Raw genomic sequence first — 25,455 nt, 5'->3', positions numbered from 1 at the left:
ATGAGTCATATCATTGTTCAGCGACTCAGACATGACTCTGATCTTGGTTTCCTGGTAACCTGATGTCTTTACCTTTAGATTTAGAATGAAGTTTGGTCCTCTGCTTCTGATCTGGTAGCTACTAGTTATCAGCAATTCAATAATAGCACCAGTGACCTTGTAACCAGAGGTAGCCATGCGGTGAAAATTGCAGAAGCAGCAAACTGTAGTATGCCCCATAAAATTCAAAGGCTTTGAAGTGACAGATGTATTACTCGTAAGATCTGCTTCTTGAAAGTTTGAGATCCAGAAAAGTCACTGTTGAACAAATCACACTGCCAATGAATTCAGCTTGGAAGATGATTCTGTTTGTTTGCTGCCTGTGGTTCTTCTGTGAAATGAACCTCTTAAAAAATTTAATTATTAAATGCATTGTGGAGGACCCTATTGGCTTGTTTAGGATGAGGTCTTTAGTGAGGAAAAAGTAACTTTCCAGTACTGATAAAGAATACTTCCATGCCACTAAGTCATCTTTCTTTCATCCAACCTGAAATTCAAACTGGTGTATTCAGACAGTAGAATTTGTGGAGATTAATACGTTTAAGTTCCCTAAACCAAGTGGCTTTAGCAGTGTTTATGTTGGCTTCACAACAAATTCACATGCATTAAAACAAAAACTAAAAGATTTTTAGATAATGAGTCTAATGAAAAAGTATTGTCAAGAAGCTATCAAAGAGATCAAATATACTTAGAAGTGCCATGAAAAGAATATTAAATAGTGTATCAGTGTGTATGTTATGATGGCCTAGATTCAACTCCTTGGTATTTTTGCTACTGTAAATGGATGCCATCACAGTAAAACTTCAGTAGTCTAACTGTAACCTGATTGCCCAAAAACTAAAAAGCGTTTTTGTCCCTTTCTTTTGGAAATGTAGTGGCTCTCCTCCTTGAACTGACAGTGAATTAGAATGACAACCAAAGCGTTCCCAGCCAACCTTGAGGAGGACAAAGCCCCTTGCTTACAATAAAATGAATGAAACGTGAGAAACTGAGTGTTTGCAATCCAGAAGCTGCCAGTTTGCATTACAGGAAAAAAAAATACATATATTGGTATGAGTTTTATAAAGGGTTGCTAAAGTAAAAAATAAAAAAATAAAACATTGAGGCAGTAGGCTGTGAGTCAATATCTTCAAAGAGCCTGGGGTCTGTTTTGGCTTCTTATTTTCAAACGCAGCTGAATTTGCTGTAGCCAAGGAGAGGGGATGGATGGCTTGGCTTTAAAAATGCAATATATTTCTGATAGTTTATGTTAAGGTAGAGTAGAGTTACACAATTAATTAGGTTAACAGCAGTGTAACAACAATGGTGTGTGAAATATGGCTTCTTGGTATCTTGTGAGCTTTTGGGTAGCCAGCACAGGTAGCTGAACCTCTTAGAACTTCACATCTGAATGGTAAGGAAGATGAACGGGCAGAAGCATCAAATTATGACAGCAGTGAACGTGATCTGGCTGTGTTTTGCGGCTGGTTCCATCTTCCCATCTCCATCATAGAGCCAAATAGAGAGCAATTCCTTCCCAGCCACGCTAGGAGTGGGAAATAGCTCTTTCAGTGTGTGTTAGGGGAGTGTTTTTGTATGCTTCACTTAGAAAGATGAATTTAGTAGTTTTTGTCTTAGCCAATGGCTTATTTTACTTGGTTAGCTATCTAGTTTAGTGAAAAAGAAGATGTAAGCTGGGCCTTAATTCATTCCCTTCCCTTACGAAACATAGCGTGCCTCTCTGAAATTTTCCCACTTAGCTGCATATTGAACCTTGTAACAATGTGGTCTGGTTGGATTCCCGACGCAGGCTTGACAGCTCTGCTTTACCCCAAGACCCCTGGGTTTGTATGGCTTTCAATCTTGAGAAATGCTACACTGACAGTTACTTTCAAGTTCATGCCATTGCACCAATTCCCTGCTGCTCTACACTGTGTGGTTTCATAGCTGCCCTTTGTATTCAATTTCTTCCAAATGAGCTTCATTTGTTGACAGATTTTGAGATTTTCATGGTTGCCCTGTGTGTTTCAATGCACAGTCCAATTCTTTGGTCTTGAAATAATTTATAGTGTAATGAATCATTATAGTGTCGTGTGATAAAAACCACAGCGAGAGGATAGGATCTAAATGGAAGAACGTGTTTACAAAATGTTTTAGGACTGATCTGTGCCCCAAATGGTTCCTAACTGAGTTTTCTTTCTCACTGCTGCAGCCATGCTGCCCTCAGAAATGTCTCTTCCAGGGCCAAGAGTGGAAAGAGCGCTTGGGGTCAGCACGGAGCAGCCTCGGGTGGGCTGTTATCTGTGGCTTTTCTGTCTGCACACACTCCTCCTGTCTTTTGGAACCAACATTTTTGTATATAAAATGATGTAAAATGCATCTGAATACACTGCATTAACATATGCATGACAGTTTATAGCACCATCTATGTTAAGATGCATCAGCACATGCATCTAAAAAAAGAAACTGAGCTGAACGCAGTGGTGTTGTGTTTTCTTTGTCAATGAATAAATATGGGACTTTTTCTTCTAAAACAATGCAGGATTCAAGTTTCAAACCTGGTACTAATTTTTCACGTACTTTTATTAGCAGCATTTTCACTGTCTCACATCTTGAGTGGGTTCCATGGAAGTGGACAAAGCCTTCCCAGCCGTTTACCCACCTCCTCCAGCCTTCATGCTGAACATATTCTCTTCTTGTGCCCCAGCCAGCTCGCAGGGTCTGCTGTTTTGTGTTGCCACAGCAGAATTTTTGCTTTCTCTTTGTTATTTTATTAGATGGCTCTCCTTTGAATTGCCTTTAATTTCAGTGGTACTATTTAACACGCAGACTATAATCCCAGAATTCGTGCTTTCTTCGTTGCAGAACGAGGAAATCATTTTGTTCTGCACTTTATATGTGGTAATAACAGTAACTTTTGACATTTACTGCTCTTTGTGGCTTTTTTAGGTTCTGTACAGCAACACAGACAGGCTATCTGGTCCAGTACTGGTCTGTAATGTAACAAATAAACTATGTCTGCTCAGTCAAATGAGAATGCAGGCAGTGGGTAACGTCCTGTATCTTCAAGTAGAAGAAAAAATGAGAATGTGGTGCAGCTGTGGCATGTAGGAGGGGTGTGTGTGTCTGTCTGTGCTGCTGCTAGGCCAAGGAAAAGAAGATGGCCCAGTAATCTGAAACGCAGAATAACTTCATTTGGGATATTAAAAATGATGCAGTATCTTTCAGACAACAAAGAGAAAGGAAAAAGAAAGAAGTGTCTGTTCTATTTAAGGATTGTCTGTCTTCATCCTTGTGTACTTGTGTCCCTCACACCATCTGTTATTTACTTCTGTGGTCACTGGCTACTTAAATAAGATCTTTTTTTTTTTTTTTTTTTTTGTTGGTTTTTTTTCCTGAGTTGTGGACCATTTTATCAGACATTAGTAAGGGGAACATTACATTTGAAGCACAGCAGTTGATGGAGACTTCGTGGTCCCAGAAGGGTGTGGGAGAATAGCAATCACTCACTTGGTAGTCTGCAGCTCACTCACAAGTAGCAAGCTAAAGGGCAAACTGAACTGCTGAAGCACCTCAAGGTAGTTAAGGAGTTTGCCCATTAGCATTTCTTTGACTGCCGTGTGGATACCGCATAACAAGAACCATGTCCTTCTAAACCCCATCTATTCGGTATTATATTTCTGAAATATTTTCTCAAGGAAATTATGGAAGTGATGACAAGCCACGCTGTTTTCATCTCTTCTCTTTTCAGCTCCCCCACAACATTGTGACACGTACCGTATTTGAAGTATAACTGCAAAAAAATGTTTCCTGTGATATTTAATTGCAAATCCACAGTGGAATCAGGGATTTGCTAACTCAGGCCTGCTGCTTTGGGTAGGTGAGGACTTGGGACAGAAAGGCTTTGGATGTGGTTTTAATTTTCAGGGTACATAATACTTACAATTGCATTTAATGGGAGCTGAAGGGATAGCAGCCAGTTCATTTGCACGTACCTGCGATTTACCAGGAGAGGAAAACCATGGTGGAGTTGGCAAGCTTTGTAGTATTCTAAGCAGTCAAATGCAAAAGAGGAGAAAATCCATTGTAAGAAATTATGAAGAAAACAAGGCACCGTTCAGACATGTGCAGTTTCCTTGCTCTGACAACCACAGCAATGCTGTCTTTAACGCTGGCAGCTTATGCGGGTGTAGTGATTCTTTTCAAGCTTATGCAGACAGAACTCCTTTGGCATTAAGAAGTTCCTGGAGTAGATGATAGAGCTTAACTGAAATCCATCAGGTATCTTTTTATTTTTATTTTTCTGCCTTTATGTTCTTTAATGAACTCCACAGAACGTGTTGCTAATTAAATGAGTTTGTGTGTTCGCATGTGCGCGTTCAGCAGACCCATGTTAGTTCTTTGCTGTTATCTAAGTCAATCCGATAGCAGCAATGCTTTCTGTTGTGTGAGATGCTTTGCTTGTAGTATTCAGGCAGAAGGAAGAGGTGAATGCAAAGTGAAACAGGTTGTTGAGGAAATATAGAAGCGTTCAAAGGTTTCTATAGCATGTGAGCTCACTGGCACAGAGAATACATAATCCATTTGTCTTCTGTTCATAGAAGATCAAAGCAATTGGATGTGTTGCTTATGGAAACTGAAATGCTGCAGAAAATAATATATTTCCTCTCTGTCTGTGTATAGTGCAAAAAAAAAAAAAAACAACCCATCAGCTTGATGGTTTAAGGTAGCTACATAGTTTGCTTGTGTTATGTTCATCTGCCCATTTAATGAAGCTGGTGAGAGTAATGGCCCGCACTTCACATGCTGCAGCAGTGCTCTGCTTTATGTACTGCTGTAAGAAGTATTGGAGCACAGACTTACTCGTGGCTGCTGGACAGTAAAGCTGCTCAAATCCTTTCAAAATTAAACCTGGTGGTCGCAATACCGGTGTCTGAACCAGACCAGTGACTTTCAAAACTGGATCCAACTGCTTCCTTTTGCTTCGGCATGGATGTATTTATGGCTAGTGTATCGTAACTGTAGTAACTTAAAAAAATAACTGAGTTTTTATTGGGGAAGCGATGTGGCTTTCCTTAGAAACAGATTTAAACCTGCTATTTCATAGATGAGCAGTGACACTTGGCAATAGTGTTTGATGTGCAATACGCATTTTTGTCTGGAGGACTTATTTCTCCTCTGTTTCACTGAGGTGTGCATATAAGCAGCCCTTTCGTGTGCCATATTTCTCCATTAAATTCTCCTGCAAAATTGTTTTGCTACTCTGTCCAGAAAGATAAAGGCATTCTCCAGCAGGAAATCTTAATTCAAATTATAGAATTCGTGTTTCATACTTCCTTTTCACTAAATTGTGAATTATTTGTTTTGTATCATGAAGTTCCTTACATCTGTCTTTTGGTAGAAAATGACAATGCAAGGAGGCACACTATTATAAGAACAGTGCAGTAAGTGTAGCTCTTGGGTCCTGAAGTTGATTCTTCACGTTTGCCCTGTGTCAGTAGGTTGCTGTTGCATTTCCATTTTGACAGTCTCAACTCCATTGTCACGTAGCACAGATGAATCGTCGCAGCCATGAATAGCCTGCATAAATAGCTCATCATTTCATTAAACTCTGATTTATGGCTATCACACTGGAGTGTTTATGTTCTTCAGTCCTTCTGTTCAGTAGACACTAATCTGCTCGATAGTGTGATTTGATCATTTCTCAGAGATGTTTTGCTCCTAGTTTACTTCTGTCAGCTTGACTGTGCTCTCAGTTTTATTTTATTTGGCTGTGAATGTTCCCCTTTTTAAATGTTCTTCCTTTCTGTGTTTAGATAGATGCCTCTGAGTGACTTTATTCTTTGATGACAGCAAGTGGCATTGCACAGACACCAATACTGACTGCTGGTTTTAGGTGCTCAAGCATGAAGGCCCTGCCTGTGTTATCCAATGAGCAGGGGATATTCATGTTTCTCCATATGATGTGTTTAAATGTTTTGAAAGTACAGGTGCAGGTGATGTTAAAAGGAGATGGGCAGAAGTACAGCATTAAGTTCTCCAAGAGTGCTGTGGCCGTGGAAGGAAAGGGTTAGGGATGCTGTGCTGGTGTGGTGGGGCGCCTTAAACATTTAATACCTTTAGATCTCACTTATTATTTGTGTAGTCTTCATATGCAGTCCATCAGGCAGAAGAGCCTGTGACACAATGGCTCTAGGGCTGGGTTCCCCCAGCAGGAGGATTACCCTGGCTCTTATATGTGTGTGTGGTGCTTTCTTCATTTTGGCTTGTCCTTGCAGCAGGCACACCTTGATATTGGATGTTTTTGTATTCTGAATGCTGCTTAGGTGGGCATAACGTTAAACCATTCGGTTTAATTTGGAGCTGCTAAAGCAGAATTAGGCACTGGAGGGATTTTGCAGAGTAGTAAAAACAAACAAAAAGAATCCCAAAGATGAGAACCTGTAATGCAGTTGCTTAGATGCACACAAGCTTAAAATAGTCACTACCAGAAACAGAATAAGAGAAAAAAAGATCTTTGATGTCGTTTCTGTGTTCACAATTACTCCTGAAGTCCATAAGAGCCAAATCAAACTTGAAACATTGGCCTCAAGTTCTCAGTGGGTGTAGGATGCCATACAGGCACATATATCTCCAAGCAGCTATTTCTCCCCATGCATTAGAACTATATTTAAAAAGGATTATCTTGATAAGTGATGCAAACTCTCTTACATGCAGATTTTTTTGTCAGCATAGCCTGACTGTCATATCAGCTCAGAACTGCAAAGGAAACTTATGCTAATCGATATTTTTCCCTTTTGGGGTTTGATTTTTGTCAAACTGAAAAGCCCCATAAGTCTTCCTCAAATAAATAAATAAAAAGAACCTTTCAGTTCTTTCCTTTTTTGGACCTGAAAAGGTCAGCATTGATATAGTAGAATGAAACAGCAAAAATAAAAAAGTTAAACAAATAACCAATGCAGCTTTTTCTGTAAGCATTATTTTTTCCCATTCCTATTCATACCTTTCAGTACTCCAAATTGGACAGGCCTTGCCTTGTGCGTGTTTTAATTACAAATAAATTACAAAGCTCACTTTGAACTTCCCTAAGATGGTAGACAGCCTACGAATGTCACTGTGCATTGCTCCTTGTCTGAGACTTCTCTTTTCCCCACCTCCTCCTCTGGATGTGCAGCAGCTTTTCCTTCCAGACACGAAGGTCACTTGCTGTTAGGATGCTGATGAGCTAAATGAGAGAAAAGGCAGGCTCTTGCTGCCTGTGCTTTTGCATCAGTATGAGAATGTGCTGCAGGTGGTAAGAGAGTCTTCCAGAAATCTGTAACAGCAGCAGCATAGCTTTGCACGCTGTTTTTATCAGGTAATATTTTGAAACTTTTTAGCAGATGATGTACAAGGAAATGAGAGGAAGAGGTGATGCATCTGAATGCTGGAAATGCAGGGAGTCTGCAAAAGGTTGATGTGTGTTGTCTTCTTGCCTCTGGCAGGAACAATAAGAGCTAAATGGGATACAAGTCACCCATCTGCAGCACGTTCAGCATATGAGCTAAAGAAAGCGCCAAGTCCTTTCTCCTATAAATTGCAGATAGAACACATAAATATTCATTTTGTTCTGTGCCATCGTCTCATGTTTCAACCCTCCAGATGATAATTAAGACAATAGAAGATAAAATTTTGTACTGTACAAAATTGTATTCAAGCCTTAACAAATAAGAGATTATTCTGTCCAGTAAACAAAACATAATCATCATGGCACCCTTACCGAAGGAGAGCCTAAAATAGAAACTCTCCTCTTTATAGGTCATGTAAAATGTCATCATCTCTTTCATTATCTGTACTGTTTGGATGAAAAAGAACTGATTAATTTAAAAGAACCTTGTCTTATTTGCTAACAAGGTTATTTTCTCATTGATTGCTAGGAAGTCTGGTTCCTTTGAAAGGGATTGCAAATTATGGGTAAATCAATTGTCAGCCTGTGCAGACGCATCTGCCATTTCTGTGCTGGCAGTGCGGGCTTGTGTGTGCGTGGTTTTACAGGGCAGCTTTGGGTGCACCTTGTTGGAAGGAAGCTTCTGTGTCTGGGCAGATGTGGAAAAGCAGCAGCAGGGGAGCATCGTATCGCACAGTGCCAGAAGCTGAAACCCCTCATAAAACCTCAACTATCTCATAGGCTGTGTCTTAAAGAAGAAACCACAACAAAGAAATATAAGACCAAGAAACATTTCTTTAGGCATTTAATTTAGAAACTCCCAGGATTGAAGTGTGCACAGGTCCAACATGTCAAACATGGTAATGCGTCTGTGTTGCCTGAATAGTCTGTCTGTCTTTGCAGGGCTTCTAGAGCTGTGACTGCACACTTCCAAAAGCAAGAGGAGTGTAAAATGAATTGGAGGCTAAGTGAATTGGGGCCTTCCGTTTCTGAACCAGTGTATGAGACATTCAAATGTGTTTGATTAAGTGGGGCTGAAAAATGCTTGTTAGCAAACCAACTGAGAAAGTATAGAGAGCTCTCCAAAATAATAGTAATTTAAGGAGGAAGAATTAGTATTTAGGTGCTTAACGCTGATTCTTATTCTCTCTGTTGCATCTCTTGTTTGTCATTGGGTTCTCAAAACTCTTATGTGGCTATGGTTTTAGTGGAAATGAGTAAAACTGCTGCTTGAACATGCAGATTTTCTGGCAGAATTGCAGATTGGTTAGAACCGTGCGAGTCTGGAAAGCTCACCATTGCCTGGCAAAAATGGGCCTAAGGATTGTTCCAAGCTGATTACATCCTGCAAGATTGGAAAAATCCCATGAAGCTACAGCCAGCAGCAGAGCTTGATTAAACCCTTCATCTTTGCTTTTCCTTTTAATCTTTCACAAAAGCCATTCATTGTGGATATATGAGAAATCCGCCAAGACCACTGCTAGATACACTGGTTTCATTCTCATTGCATTACTGTTTCTTTCCATTTTGAATTCTGGGAAACTGTTTTTCTGAGTGCTTCTGCACTCGTGCTTTCCAGTTAATTGTTTGTAGCACGAGACGCCCACAGCTAAGTGAACGTGCTCCTGAATGGGAAGTCCTCACTTGGACCTTGCTGAGGAGCCAAAAAAAAAAGCTGATACTCGCTTTTCATCCCAACAGGAACCTGTGAAACTTTATCCTGGAGGTGCCAGATTTTTCTGGTTTTGAAACCAAGCTGTTGTTTTAAATGTTCTTTGTGCTATGGAGATCTGACCTGGATGCTGGTAGCTTTACAAAAGCCACCTCTTTTGAATAAACATGCTTATTCCTGCAGGAGTCATTATCTGAATGTTGTGAGGAGAGAGAGAGGATGAGTGGGGGTAAAAGAACCTGACTTGTCCAAACTTGGAAACTTATGAACCCATGTTAGTAAGCCCAGCAGGTTGAGATGTAATCTGAAAAGGCACCATCAGAGCCATGCCTGATTTCTGCAGGAATGTCATGTTCCTGCAGAATGTCTTCGTTCTGACAAATGCCATTTTGTGATCAAAAGTGTTCCATAGAGAATGTCTAGCCTGCCATGTGCTTTATTCCAGTATTCAATTTTTCACCAAAAGAGATCGTGTCCTTTTGATTCTGTAGCAGAACTGCTCTGCTTTACATCTACAGGGGCTGTTTCTGTGCTGTTTCTTTGTAATTAAAATTCTTATCCCCAAAAATGTGCTTTTCATTAAGAAATCCTGCACTGCTCTAATAAATCTAAATCTTCTTGCTATTGTCTCTGGAAATATATATTTTGCTATGTGCCACATATAAACATTTATTTCCTGTTTGAGAAAATGCTTTTTTTTTTTTTACCATCTGTAATATTTGTATTTGGATCTTGAGGGAAAAAGTTAGGGTGACAGAAACATGATACAGACACTCCTATAAACACATCAAGAAAAGAAGACCTTCAACCAAGGCAATAAGGATGTTTTCTACAGAGCTTAGGAAGCTTGTTTGTGTCCTTTTATTTAATTGCCAGGCTTGCTTTGCATGAGGTTTTACACTTAAGTTCGAGACTGAGGCTATGCTCATCTGTTTTTTTTTTGTTTTGTTTTAATGTGTTTCAGTATTTTAATTGTTGTCATTGAACAGCCTGTAATGTGGAGGCTACAGATATGGAGTGTCCCCAGTGGAAGAGAGTGCCAAGAATCTGAGCATTTCTCTTGCATGTGGTTGTATGTGGAATAGCTAACAGCAGCATTACCCCCCATTTTATTTGAGCTGCTAATTTAAGTTTTAGCAGTTAGTTATGACAGTACTGTACTAACACTCCTAACAAGCTGGCCTGCCGCGGTGCTGCTTGCTTCAGTCACCTCATTTTTCTATCCATGCTTGAAAATCTTATTTTAGAATTTCATTTCCATTTTTTTTTCCCACCAAAGGGAGGCCCAGGATGCTGTGTATTGAATTGCTTTTTCAATAGAATCAGCACGCTGACACTTTTACCCGTGAGATTTCCTGAACTGGTGTGGGTTCTTGGTCAAATGAGCAATTGAAAAGATTTAGTGCATTGGCTCATTTCACTCCAAGCTCCTTTAAAATTGCTCTTGGTTCTCCCATTCTTCCGAGTCCTTTAGCTACCCTGTTCAGCATTTGTCTTTCTAAAGTAGGTTTCCAACTTACAGCTTAGGATGTTATAAAACTAGTTTGAATCAGTTCCTCTTTAAACTTCAAGAAAAACATGCGTTCTTAATATTGCATTTTCCAAGGATGAAGAATGTCCTCCAACCATTAGAAGGCCATTCCAATAGTAGACTAAAAATAAGACAAACATATTTGCAGTTTGAATAATTAACCAGTTAGTCCCATTCCTTAGATCATTTCTATTTGTCTATTATTATGAAATTAAAAAGAAAAGCTGCCCTTGCTTTCCCTATGAGCCATGTTGTTGGTTTTTTTTTCAGTCAGTGTGACCTTCTTACTTGATTTTTTTGTGTCTTCTTGTGCCCCTTGTAGAGTGTGCTTCAGCAGCTCTGACTGTTACACACGTTTTTCTGTTTAATGTTTTTTTTCCCCAACAGATTTAGGTCTTAATTATATTCAGCTTGGAAAGCCTGACTTTCTAAATTCACAGCACTCTTCTGTCTGAGTGCTTCCTTTATGTACTATATGCTAGTGGTCTCATGTTATTTCTGCACATCCACGAGTGTGTATTAATATATTAAAAGGGGAAAAATCAAAGGCGGTTTCACCTTGGGTTAGGGTTTGTTTTTTCACTCTGTGAACATAGCGTTGTGGGAACAGGACCTCTGCTTGCCGCTGTGAGACCACAGCAAGTCGTGTTCCGGGTTTGGTTTCTTGGCAGATCTGGTTTCTGAGAAATTGCTTGAGCCAGTTGGAAAATTAACTTGTAGCCCTCTGTGAAAATGAATATTTTGGGGAGAAAAAAAAAAAACAACTAATAGATTTCTTGTTCTTCGCCGAGAAATTGGGGCAGCTGAGCATACATCATCCAGCCCCAGCAGAATATGAGCTGTCAATCAGCACTGCCTAGGACAGAGCCTGGAGCAGGCACATGGTGATTTGTGGGATGATTCTTCCAAGGAGGCCAACGTTGTCCGTCTGATAGAGATACCTGGGGGCAGGGCAGCATCAAAATTCTAGTGTTCCTTCGATGTGTGCATTAGGAATGCATTTACTGCCTGCCTATCATGTGTGCTTAGCATTACATTTTACGTATTCAGTACCTCTGGAAATCAGGCTGGTAATATTGACATATGCCTGGGAGCCAGCAAGGGCAAAGCAAAAACCTATAAAGCTGTGATTAGAATTCAGAGGTGACCTGGCTGGGTGAAAGGAGTTTGTCCCTCCAGCAATCAAGGAAAAGCAAGGATGAAAAGGGGCTTAGCTTGACTGCTGAAGGAGTTTGGAGTCAGGTTTAAAAAACAGCGCTAAAGACCATTCCCCATGGTTAAATTACACTGAAGAGGAACCAAACAAAAACAGACAAAAACCCAACAATGATTATGAATAGCTACTCAGAATTCCCAAATACTGCTATTTATGGTTTTGGTGTTTTTTTTTTTTTCCTATTTTGACTAAAAGATTCAAATGCAGTGTTTAGGGAATGGGTTGCAGATTTTGCAAATGTTTTCCTAGTGCCATTCTAGAAAATGAGTCTGGCATATTGTTATGTGGGTTTTGTTCTGCTGAAGTATTGTAATACCGCCTGTTTCTCAAGCTGATTTGGCTTTTACAGCTCAAATATTATATCCTGCTTTTAGAACATATGGTAACTCCTTTCAGGAGACTTAAGATATGCATCTAATTTCCAGAGACGGGTCGTTGCCTTTGGTTGAAAGACTGTAAGTGCATTTCATCTTGATTTTCCTGTTGTTGTTCAGTCTAGACGTTCTTCTTCACCCCCGCCATGCTTCTATTTCCCCCAAAATGGAAAAGCCTGCCGGCTGCTTTGAGGCGGAGCAAAGGAAGAGGAACAACGCTCCCTTATGCAGGTTGCTTCATGCAGCATTGTTTTACAGAGTAGGTGTCAGTGACAAACTCTGCTACGTGGCTCCTGTGCAGGCTGTGTTTTCCTGCAGCGTTATTAGCAGCTCACATAGCCTGGCCTGTGTTCATTGATGGAAGGCTTGGCAGGGACGCGCCATGAGCCCTCGTCCTAACTCTTTCAGAGCTCGTGGAAGAAGGCTGTGCATCCCCTGCCCTTCATTCTCTCACAATGACTTCATTCTGCATTCACTTCAGATGTGTAGGGGTTTCTTTTTCCTGTTCTTTCTTATTTTTCTCATTTTTTCCCTTTAAGCCTACGTGGCAGCATGAACGATTCTTGCCACTCACGACCGCTTCGTAGTCCTCATTGCTTTCTCTCACTGAAACACACAGTGCAGAAGGCCCCAGCACAGCAGTGTCTTTGTGTGTGAGACAGGCCTTCCTCAGAGGAATGTCTCTGCTTCCCAAAGTTCACCCCTGGGTATGGCTTTGTGTAAAGCTTTGCAGAGCTGGGTCTTTGTGCTGGGTGCTTGGTTTAAGGTCACTGCCCAGGGGAAGCCTTTCTGAACGTGACCTTAATCCAACAGTTGGTTGTCAGCCACTCAACTTCAGCCTCTCATCCAACACCAGTCTGCCCTCAGAACTGCCTGAAGTTTTTAGTGTAATGCTAATCCACATTTCATTGTGAACAAGTACAGGGAATGTTGCTGTGCTATTTTGTTCTTTGCATCCCTACCTCTTCTGTGAGCCTTTCTATTGACGACTCTATAGCAATTAGCCATTGATCAGAATTGTGCTTTATCCAAGAGACTTTTAATTTCAGTAAGGGAATGTCCTACATCTGTGGTCCCAACAGGTCCCTTCTCTTACCTTGGCTCAAATCTCTCTCCACTGTCATTTCCAGAGCTTTCCTGAGAGCCCAGATTCCCTCCTATTGAGTGTTTGATGTAGATTCTTCAGAGTGGAAAAGGGAGGAGAAAGAGGGGGTGAAAACAGAGAAAAAAAAAAAAGCTGAGCCAAGAGCAGGGAGCTTGCAGCATTTCCTAAAAGCAGCATGAGGGAGGGAAGAAAAGACAAAATTCCTAAGAGTCAACAGCAGAGGAGTAGTAGTTGACCTGCAGCATTCATCCAGTTGGGTTAATGAGTAACCACGGTGTAGGGAAGAAGTACTAGCTCTGATGCTGGCTGTATATCTGCCAGCTCCCATGTGGATGCAGCAAAGCCATGTTTCTGGGGCTCAGTGCCTGACCTGCTCAAGTGCATTTAGAGGTATCTGTGGCCAGCAGCAGTTAATGTTACTGACCTTTCTTTTCCCTCTTCCATTCATCATGTGTTCATGCTGCATATTTTCAGTTACCCATATTTTTGCTTTAAATGTTATCCCCAATCTTAGATTTTCTGCACTTTTTTTAGACTTTTCTGGGTAGGTACAGTCGCCACTTTTCTGGAAGAACGTAATTGTTTATCTGCTGTCATGATGCTACAAGTTCCATGAATGTAAAATATATCAAATAGAGAGGCAGAAAATGCCCTCGTATTCTTCCTTTTGCCTTTTCTTTGAGGTAGGACCCCTCTGTGGGGAAAAATGATGCTGTCTACAGCAAAGCTGGGGCAAAGATCAGCAGAATAATAGAAGGTATTTGAGGTAGAAAGATGAGATTTCTTCCGTCCTTCGTGCAGTACTTCTCAGGTGACTGAAGTGTGCCTAGCCAGGATCTCCTTTGAATCTCCAGGAAAAGGGAGCTTGGATTGGCAAGGTGTTCTAATAGCGCAGCAGATTTTAAATGAGATGGTGTAATGGGTTCTACCTTGGCAATCTAAAAAGAAATCTTCAGGATGTGTTGTGAAACTCATACTTTAATCCATTTCTTTGAGAGTGTTGCTAGTGCTGCCCAGAACTGTAGGACACCCTGCTGTCAAACCTGACCCCTGCGGGCACTGTGTGGCACCCCTTGGCCACCTGAATGGGGGGATGCTGTGGGGCTTCCCTCTGCCCCAGGTCAGAGCTGACCTGGGTTCGTGGCTGAAAATCTAGGTCACTGGAAAGGCAGAAGGGGAGCCAGGCTGGGCTTCCTGTGGCATTTGCTGGTATTCAGCCAGGGGCAACAGCAATGTGTTTGTCACAACGGTGCCGAAATTTCAGGCCTGGAATCTAAATAATGATATTTTTCTTTTCAGCTTCTGAGCTCGAGCACTGTTACTTTTTTGGCAGTACTCAGCTGAAAGGCTACTTGTTTAAATTTCTACTAGAAATATGAATCACTATTAATGCACAGAAAATCATGCCGAGTGCCCTGTGAATAGAGTAGATTAGGTTAGGTGCTCACAGAATAGTTTCACTGGGGATTTATGATCTGTTAAGTGTGTTTCTTAGCAGCAAATGCTGAATTACCGCTTCAGTGTTGGTTCATTCACCCATGCAGATTGAGAGAGATACCAGAAGGGACTGTGCCAAGAAGGCTCTTGCCTGCTCCACATTCTGAGCATGACCAGAAAGTTTTGAGTGAATATATCTCCTTCAGATTCACAGCTTACACCTAAAATAATATTTTAAGAAGTTCTGTTAGTAATAAAGTAACAAGTGTTATTCATTCTCCAGATAGGAATTACTAGCTGCTCTGAAGTGCTCTCTGCTGATTCAGCAGCTTGGCTGCTGCTGAAGCCATTGCCATGCTCCATCAAAGTTGAGTTTTATTGCCATGTAGGTAGTTCATTCTGGAATTCTTTACAGTATCACCCTCCTGCTTATCATAATTTCCCTCCACTGGAAGGATATTGTAATCGATGTGGCTTTGTTGTCCCGAGCATAAAAATTGGGAAGTATTTTATGTTTTATTTCTGGAAGATAGGAAAGGGACGAGCAGTCATTTTGCTTTGGTTGTGGTATGAATTTCATTAGAATAATGGAGATTGATCTCAACAGTTCATCTGAGTCCAGCTGTAGTGGGCTGGAATGAATGAAAGTAAGACTGGGAATGTATGCAGCATCTCCAGCAAAGGTCTGATTTGTACCAGGAGCCAGTAAAGACCTTTCAAATTGGTATGGACGCAGCTGTCAGCAGTGACAGATGAGGCTCTTTATGTGGGACATCCAAGCATCTGGACTTTGAGACTGGTTTGCACAGGGCAGTAAAAGTTCATTAGTGGTTGTTGGTTTTTTTTTTATATAGGAGAAGAGAAAACAGAACTGGAATCTAATTGGGTGTCTGCTGAGCCATGTTAATTGTTAGCTGAGCTGTATTCAAGTATCTGTTTAGAACACTGAGCCGTAGAAGGTTTTTAAGTTTTACTTATGTTAGGAAAATGTAAACCCACAACATGTTGGTAAATTAATTGCTATTATAAGATGTCTTCATTTCATGGGTGGCTGGAAGACGGAACAGGCTTTGATTGTATTGTATTTTAAGAAGCCACATGAACATCTAAAGCTTTTAAACTGAATGTTTTTGCATTGTGATCTTATTTGAACTCTGTCTAGCAACAATGAATGAATCTTTTGTGTTTTAGTATAGATCCTTGTGTCTCTGACCTCACAGGAGACATGAAATAACAAAAGTAGGTGCTGGACTGTATTTACTTATTTACCTAGTCATTAAAATAGAAAAGCAAACAGAATCACGGTGGTTTCTTTCAACTTTTCTCCCCATTGCCCCTTGACAAATGGCTGTTGGAATAGTGTTTAACTGTGACCTTAAAGCCACTGGCGTAATGAAGCTGTGATCTGGCAGATGTGACAGACTCATCTTACATAAATCACTCTCTTTTGTCACTGCTGGCATATGGCCAATGGATCTTCTAATTATTGAATGGCTTTTATAGCCCCATTATTTATAATCACTTTTGGACAGCAGCTGGAAGACAAAGATGGGACAGAATAAAATGATATAGCAGAAAATATCATCATTTTGTGTAACAACCGCTGGGATTAGGAAGATTTGATGATGGTGTGGCTACCAGCACAGTCTTGTTAAATGGTAAAAAAAAAAAAACAACCAAACACTCAGCTTTCATTCTGTCTCCTCAGATGGGCTTCTGCCCAGTTGCCCTGACTGTGAAAATCGTATTAATTGGTCCAAAAATGAAATAGAAACCTCTCCAGATATTAACAAAAAGTATGTGTATGTCTGGGTTGCCTTTACGCAAGGTGTTGAGGAAAGTCTGTTGCAAACTTTAGTAATGTACATGGTCATGAATGCAGAGCTGATGCTGGCGCTGTAGTTGTGTAAAACGTTGCATGGAACAGTGTGAAGTGCTTCCCAGAAGCCCTGTTTGTCTCCTGTTTTCAGTCAGAATTTCACAGCAGATTGGGAAATTGTCTTTAGTTACTTAACATTTTAACATTTTTCAAGGGGAAAAAAAAAACAACAAAAAACAACACAGCAACCTGCACCTAAAACCCCAAAGTAACAAGAAGCTAGCTAACCAGGTTGGTGGCTTTTTGGTGGCTGTATGGTGGTTGGGGTTTGGTTTTGTTTGCGATAGGGGGTTGGGTTTAAAATGAACTTGGGTCAGTAGACTTTCTAAATAAGAGGAGCTTCTTTGGCTGCAGTTACAGCTGAGAGTGCAGTCCCACCTGCAGGATGAGCAGCAGCCTTGGGCACGGGAGTGCAGTCAGAGGCTCCCAGCCTAGAAGGCAGTCCAGTGCGACTGCAGGTCCATTCACTGCTTTGCAAAATGGAAGCTCATGCCTCTAAGCAAGGTCTTCTTAGGTTATTATTATTTTTTTTCCATTTTCTGCATTTCTGCATTTGTTTAGTCAGGTTTTGCTCCTCTGCTACTAAAATAACTTGTTAATGTTTGCCAAACATTTTAGAATAGGACTCAGCTGAAAGACAGTATGTTATAATCAGGGGTTTGTTCTGCAAATCCAACATGCAATCTTTGAGTCTTCTAAAAAATTGAATCCTCCTTTCAATGTAGACATCAGACGACAAGGGAGAGTCTTAATCCAGATGACTCTATTGCACTCTTATCCCTTTAGCAAGGCCTTTAACCTTTGATTGTTTCATGGTCCCGTTGTTCAGAAACGGTCTTTGTCTGCCCGCAGAGGATTGCTGTGCTAAAGACTCCTGAAAATGAAGATATCCCTACAAGAAAAGGGGGTTTCAGGAATGGAAAATATATTTTTTTTCCGGTTCAGGTGTCTCAGCCCCTGTGAATATGGCAATTGGTAGCCTTCCCAGAGAAGGGCAAAGATAGAAGGTTTACATCAGTAAATATTTTTATAGGAGTATAATATAGGTCAGACCGCTATGTCCTGGGCCTGACCCCATTCCCTTTGCACGAGCATCTATATGCTCTGTCAGACTGGAGCTATTTATCGGGATTATCTACTGCTGTCCCAAAGCACAAATGGGATAAAAAACAGCTGCAGCAATTAATACAAACATAAACTATACAATGTTGGCTTCCAAGTGCATAAAACATGAACTCGAGAAATGTCTGCAGAATACACATATTGCACAGCTCTGGCATAGGCTGCCTACCAGCTGGCAGGAAGGTGCTGTCAGCCCTTTGATGTTTTTGCTCAGCTTTTTGTGGGGGGAAATCTCGGATTTTGCTCGGTCATTTATGCAGTCTGCTCTCCTTATTGAAGCCTGTATGTTGCAACAGCCAGCAGCTTTCAGCTGCCAGGTCTGCACTGCTGCTCACTGGTGGTGGAGCTCTGGGAGAGATGGGTGTTCTCAGCAGTAATGGCAGTGTTAGATGTGCTTGTATGCAGCTTTCTCTCAAGCAGAAACAGGGAGCTGTAGCAACAAGCAGTACATGTGCTTAGAGGAGAAGGAAGGTTCTCCAAAGAACAAATGCAAGAACCAGTCTCCTTGAAAACAGAGGAGTGTTTTGAAGTGTTGCACAGCTCATCTCTAAGGAAACTGAAGCCAGGTGTATTCTTAGCACAACTTATGCCTCAAATCAGATTTTACAAAGAGAGGGCTTGTACATAAAATCCGATGGTGCTGCACTCCGTCTTTTTAACCCAGCCTTGGGCTGATGTGTGAACAGAAGCCATCAGTGGTTAGAGCAGTGAATGAGACAGGGGTGCCATGGAGGTCAGAATGAGTTTTAGTGAGGCAGTTTGCACGTGGAAGGTTGCTGATATGTCGCTGGTGTGTCTTTCTGGTGCTTAGGAATTGTAGGGGAGTGTGTTTTAGGCTCAGAAAGAATGGATCAACCTTTTAGACTTGTGTCTAGCTCTAGAATCTGCTCAGGAATCAGGCCTGAGGGAGTTTTGGGAAAAGATAATCAGTGCGCTGAAACATTTCACGTGGTAAAGAAATCCAGTATGTCCTGTGGTAGATTGCTTTGGCAGCTTTCCATAAGGGGTTTGTTTCTTTTCGTTTCTCATTTTCACCTTCCATGCTCTGCCGTGGGCAGTAAGGGGTGAGCCTGCTTTTGTCCGCAGCCCTGGGCTCAGCTGCAAGAAGCCTGTTTTCCTGGAATTTTCCAGAATTTACGAACGAAAATGTGATGTAAGGAGGTTTTGTTTTGTTTTTATCTCCTCCCCATTTCAAATGCATGTAATAGGAATGAGCATTGCTGCGAGCTCCCTGAAATAAAAAGCATGCAAATATTTCTCTACCCCTGTATTGCAACTGCCATCTCGGCCAGCACATCAGTGACTTGGCTCAAAAGCCCTGCATAACAGAGAGCCAAACCTTTTGGTGGGGGCCATAATAGACTGAGATGCTCAATGAATGGATACAGAGAGAAGATAACTGCAGATATCATCACTAAATTGCATGCTTTCTGTGGTCAAAACGACCCAATCTCAGTAGAGTCTTTTCACCTCTAGACACAGTTGTGACATTAATTGTTAAATCTTGAATTGCACAGTACCTCAGGAGGAAGACTGTAGGATATGTACTTCTTCCTTCACTGGAATAAGTGATTATATCCAAACTGCTCATTGTGTTTGTCTTTTTTTTGGCTACGAGTGCCACTATCACATGCAAAGAAGAATGTGAACTGCTCAACTGAAATGTGGTGCCTAAAGGCTCCAGCCAGGTATCTGTAACTGTGATGTTACATTCGGTGTCACAAGTATTGGGCTGGTCTCTCTATTATATGTTCACCATCTAAAGAAATCATGGTGAAAGACCATAGAAACAGCTGTAGGAGTTCAGCTCAAGATCCATGCAGCCCACTGCTCGAGCTCTGGCTGTGTCTGTAAATAAGGTGCCAAGCAAAGGAGAGGAATATTTAATATTCCACCATTTCTTCTCCAGGTACAGTCCTAGCTGCCAGCAATTTGTGTTCAGCTCAAGGGGTGTCCTACAATTTCTGGCAAACCAGCCCTCCTCCCACCTCCTCAGCCTGTGTGAATTATTTTCTACTCCTTCTTTTAAGAACAGAAGAGTTTCCATTCCCTGTTCTCTATGATTTCACGTGGGGTTGTTTTTGCTTTTAAGTCAAATTAATGTTTGCATTATTTGAGATTTAGAAATATTTCATTTGTGGGAGAAGACTTCATGAAGTTGCTCCAGTTCTTATGTCCTGCTATAGGAAAGTATTTGGCGTTCCATGTTCATTTACGATGAAATCTCTCTTTTTTGGTGGTTGTTTTTAGCTCATCTGTCTTTATTCTCACATATGCACATATGCATGGAAGTGCTCAGAGCTGAATGGGGAAACAAAGGACTTTGGGTACTCTAAGCTCCTTCATTCAATTCTTTCCCAACTGTGTGTTAGGGTAGATACCAGTGCAAAGTGTCGTTCTTAGATTTTGTGCCACATTCAGCTATATTAGTGCCTTTGCTTTCTATCTCTCTGCCCAGCTCGCTCTCCAGTGAGCTGCAAAACCAATACCTTTATTATCTTTTCACTCGTTTCACATCATCTGTCTTTCTCCATTTGCTCAGACAAATAAATGATAAAAGGGAATGATGATCTGCTTAACACCACGAGAAGAAAGATGCATTTTGAGACGAGAGAGACCTCTTGTTTACAGCAAGTTATTTTTGGTAATTAGCCATTTGTAGAGGAAGACGAGCCTCCGCTCGTAAAGTCAGCATACCATTATTTAGGGGACTGTGAATGGAAGCCTAGCATTTGCCTGAATTAGAAATGTTAATAAGTGTGAGTTTAGAAGTAAATAAATGTCTGTGTTTTCCTTGCAGGAAGCAGACTGAACAAAGACCTGAGACATTATCTCAACCAGAGGTTTCAGAAAGGATCGCCAGATCACGACCTACAGCAGACTATTAGAGATAACCTTTATCGCCATGCTGTGCCTTGTAAGTAGCAAACTGCTGACCTGGTGGATTACTTGTGGTATCCTTTTTGCTTTTATTTATTTACTGGGGGCAGCCTTCGTGTGGCAGTGTGCTCAGCTCAGGTTTCAGACTGAAATTCCACATGTGACAGCAAATAGGGTTCAGGGAGGGCTTACAGGGAAACCAGCTGATGGCCTTAGAAAGAGCTCATTGATATTCTCACGGTGTGTGTTTCTGTACTGATTTGAAATCCATGTATAAAAAATGGCTTTTGTATTCGTCTTGTTAGCAAAATTTCATTTCCAATGCTTATTTAGTGTCAGAAATTGGACAGCATTTTGTGGCTGGGTGACCTGAAACAGGAATCTGCCACTGTTGGAAGGTCATCCTCAGTTCCAATAGGAGATAAGCAGCAGAACTTAGCAAAGGTAACAAAGAAATGCTCTTCTTCACTCCAAAATCGACCAAGGGGAAAACTGAATCGTTTGGAGGGTGTGGTCATCTTCACAAGGTTGAACTCTACCCAAAATTTGGCTTTTTGGGAAGGTGCACAAAAAGTAGAGAAAGATTGTTTGTCATGTGCCTTCCTGAAAGCTGGAGAATTGTGCAATGAAACAATCTATTTTTCTGCTTGGGCTTTGATGAACTCTGAAGAAAGAGCTTTGAACATCAGATCAGGCTTGGATAAGAACTAGTAAACTCTTAGTTACAGCGTGCTGAAAGGAGCAGCAAAACATTTTTTAAGCTCTCTTTGTCGACTTGAATCAGAGATTGTTTATCCTGGTAGACTTGTATAAACACTGAATAATGATGTTGCCACTCAAGAATCAGTATTTGCCAACAAATACCACATAATGGTAGGTAGAGTAATAGCTGTTTTCAATCTAAGTGTTGCATGCGGGGGAACTGTGTAGGGCCACAGTTAAAATTGTGTGATAACACTGATAAATGCTGATTCTTCAAATGGCAGACGTTGTATGTCACTGCTGAGTTTGTTTTCATTTTATCAGCTGAAAGCATGAACCAAATTGCCTTTAAAGTGCTTTGTGTGGACTTGAAGAATAAGTATGGATTGCTATTTTCTATTGAATACTTCCATTTTCCATTTTGTTAACGTGAAATATGATTAGTTTAGAATCGTCTAACTTGCTTGGCTGTAGGTTTTTAAGGTATAATGTAGAAAGTGCCTTCTAGGAAAATGCATGTGATGTTTTAGGCTTGGTAAATGCAATGTCTTGATGCTAATTTCCTTCTGCCTATGTGTTACATTCCAGTTTCTGATGCAGCAAATAAAGCAAATGAGAGAAATTCAGTAGAAGCATTTTGTGCATTGCCAGGGTTACATTTTGAAATGTTTTCCATTGATTCTTTTCTCTAATGAATTTAACTTGATAGTGAGCTAATCTACTTGGACTCGCTAAAGACTTCTGATTTAAAATTAAGACCAGCAAAAGCAATTTCTGCCTCTTTGGATGTAGCAGGAAGAGGTATGTATTGCTAACACATGACTAAGAACATCACTACTCCTGTTATTTCATACATGGGAAGTCTGAGTAGTGGAGTCAGTTACTGTGTGTCTCCATACTTATTGAGTTATAAGGCAGATAACATTTAATTTTTTCTTCGTGTACAGTTGGGATGGTATTAGTGGAAGCTTTAAAGAATGATGCTAATATTCATGTGTGAATTTGAATGAGGCTAGTGTACTCATCATAGGTTGGAATGCTTTACAGGTCTGGAGATTAATCTAGTGGTGCACTCATATTTTTATTCCTTGGTACACGTGACCAGTAAATCCAGGGCCCTGGACCAATCTCTAGTGCTAATGGATTATGAAGTCTTGTATTTTGAAAATGGAATTCTCTGCTGATTATGTGGTAAACACGAACAAGAACACAAGGTCACTTGGACAGAGAGTTCTGGGCCTGCCAGCTGCTTTGTGCTGCACTAATAGAGGGGCTAAATGAAGTGATAATTACTAAATGCAAAATGGAGAAAGGTGATGTTAACCAGTTCTTCCCTAAAAAATGTGTGGTGAGGATCCCGTGTGGTTACTGCTGCTGAAGTGTCACTTAAATATTTTCACTGTAGGAGAGCTGGTTAAAAATGGTCTCTACAATAAGAGTGTTGGGATGATGTCAGATCCCAAAGGGCAATGCGTGAGTGAATGACACAGGTATGAACTTCTGAGAGAGCAGGTGACTTTATTGCTAAACACGGGAGCTGTCTACAAACAGGACCTAGAAACACACCTGAAAGGGAGGTATAATTGAAAGGAGATGAACCATACAGTTAACTTTGCAAACCAAGGTCTTACAGAGCCATCTGTAAATGCAAGTATCGGTTCAGATGGGAGGCAGCTAACAGTGATGCCCCAGTGCTGGCCAGCCTTGGTGGCCTCCTTCTGCCCGCAGCATGCCTCCTCCCACCCTCTGTGCCCTGCTCCCCATTGAGCTGATTTTTCCTGCCGAGATCCATAGTAAACAACAGCTGTGCCAGGTTTCCAGGTGGCCTCCAAGTTTGGTGGCTCTGCCATCCCCAGTGCTCTGCTGTTGCTGCCACATCACACCCCCATGGGTTTGTTTACAGGCACAGAGCACTCTCTGGATTTTACAATCTCAACATCATAATCTGGGACTCAGCCAGAGCAAAGAGGAGAGGTGGGATGCTTTATTTATGTATTTGGATGGTATGTCCTAATGAAACCATGCATTTTTAATGTGCAAATCTTTGAAAAAGTGCTGTTCAACCATTGAACTAGCTTTTATTTTAGCTAAGCCAGTGTGTATTGTTTCCTACACTTTCTTCCCATTGACTTAACATGCTGGGTCTGAGACTTATTTTTTGCAGTATTTCTGTCTTGTGCCTAAGAGAAATCAACACCTTGAACTCCAGCACAGTTATTCCCTTTACGTGTTCAAATAGATAAGTATTCTTTTTCCAGCACATAGGATCTACTGTCAAAACTTGAGAAAAAAAAACAAAACAAAAATCCATTATTGTGCAAGATGTTGATCCAGGCTCTAGCTATCCCCTTCACCTTATTTTGTTTTGAAGTAGCACATTTTTTCCAGTTTTCTGATGTCCCTAATGAAGACCACCAGAAAGAATGCTCTATTTGTGGGCTAGTTTATGGCTCCATTGAGCTTGGCTGTGAACTGGCAACAGCCTCATTCTTATTGGCCATGACTGTACCAGAAGTGCTTTGGGTCATGCAAAGAATTTGCCTACAGCTTTTTTTCTTGCATGGATTTCACTTAGGTGGGGAAAACTGATCTGGAAGCAACTCTGTGAACAGAAGAGCAGATCTGTAGCTGTGTGAGGCAGCTCGAGAGAATCTAATGTGGATCATACTGCACCTGATCTGGGGACAGGCTGTGAATCCTGGTGTGGACAGAGTATCCTGATGTTAGCTTTCACGGAGTGTTTCTGAGAGCAGAACTCCTCAAAATAGGATTGCTGTATATGGAGGTTGGCTTTGTGGAAAATGTGATTAGTTGGAAGTACATATGTAAGAATATATCCATGCTACTGCATCCTAAATAAGTGTTTCCAAATAGCCTTACCTCGAGATAGCTGTGCAGTAGTGTTAATTGAGAAAGAGATGTGATAGCAACTTCCTTTGGTGTGATGGTGCAGCAGCGTGTCTGAAGCAGTATTCATGTGGGTCTGAACAGACAGGATTATCTGCCTCAGTGGTAGAGGGCAACTGTTTAAAATCAACAAGCATCATCAGCCATTTGGCCTAGTTACTTCTTCTCAGCAGCCTGACAGCAGTTTTATGTTTACAGTGTGTGAAGAAGAATCAGAGAGAGATTATTTCCATAAAACCTTATCTCTGTGCGTGCTTGGGGTGGGTTGCTGGTTTTGTTCTGCCTGAGCACGTTTCCTTGTGTCTGGTGTGATGTACGAGGGCAGCTCCGGTGGGTCTTCACCATACCTTCACTCGCCAAAGCAGTGCCCACGATGCAGGTGTGGATAAACTAACACACCAATAGTCTCCTCCCTATCTGTGTCTATTCTATTTTTGTCTTAGTTCTGTACAATTCTTTCCTTTGCCTGGCTGTAGACTTAAAAACTCAGGTAGAAGCAAGGCTTTTGTGTTGGCTGGAACAGGGACAACGCAATGCCCAGCCTGGAGTTAAGCTTTAGATGTATTCAGCCTAGACACTCTGTAGCAATCTTTTGATTTATTTTTTTTTATTTTTTTTCCTTTTTCCCCCAAAGTTGACTTTTAAAACCTCGAGAGGTCATCATTCAGCAGTTGATTCACTTTCCCAAAACAAGTATGTGCCCTGGGATTAATTGGCAGGAGAGTTTAACGTTAGAGAGATACCTCTTTCATTTCTGCTGTCTGTTCTCTGCCTTCCCTGAGTTTGATCTGTTCCCATGTCGTCAATTACAGAGCAGTAGCTCCAGTGTTGTGGTTAGTATGTGGAGCGAAATGGGAAGGAATGGATGAAAATCAATAGAGTAAGTGCTGAGTGATCTGTAAGGAGGCTCAAAAAGACAGTGGCTCCCCAGCACCTGCTTGGCCTGAGCGCTCTCGTGCTTGGATTTCCTGCTGAAGTGCCTCTCTGTTCCTGCTGGCGTGAAGGGAGCACATTCTTCCAAGGAAAGAAAACAATACAAAAAGAAGAAATTTTGCAATATTTTTAGGAAAGAGTTCAGAAAGTTGATTAAGAAAAGCACATGGAACTGGCTAAGTGTCTTCATGGATCACTGAACTAGCAATGTGAGCTGCTCCAGGAGTCAGGTGTGCTGCTACATGCATAGCCA

The 25,455-nt window shown here is 41.2% G+C and overlaps 1 protein-coding gene across 17 annotated transcripts in view; it reads left to right on the top strand.

Moving 5' to 3' along the window:
* The window catches only part of MAGI1 (membrane associated guanylate kinase, WW and PDZ domain containing 1), a 286,033-nt gene that overhangs the window by 114,376 nt on the left and 146,202 nt on the right, over positions 1-25,455 (top strand). For all 17 annotated transcript variants that reach the window (XM_065749538.1, XM_065749536.1, XM_065749535.1 and 14 more), the window contains exon 2: positions 20,581-20,697. In XM_065749538.1, the coding sequence (XP_065605610.1) occupies positions 20,581-20,697 (117 nt within the window). The remainder of the gene's footprint in view (positions 1-20,580; positions 20,698-25,455) is intronic.

The sequence above is a fragment of the Cyrtonyx montezumae genome, unplaced genomic scaffold, assembly GCF_038088225.1.
Source record: "Cyrtonyx montezumae isolate F1298 unplaced genomic scaffold, pur_monq_1.0 scaffold_6, whole genome shotgun sequence".
Taxonomy (NCBI): Eukaryota; Metazoa; Chordata; class Aves; order Galliformes; family Odontophoridae; genus Cyrtonyx; species Cyrtonyx montezumae.
This window is presented reverse-complemented; position numbering and strand designations above follow the sequence as displayed.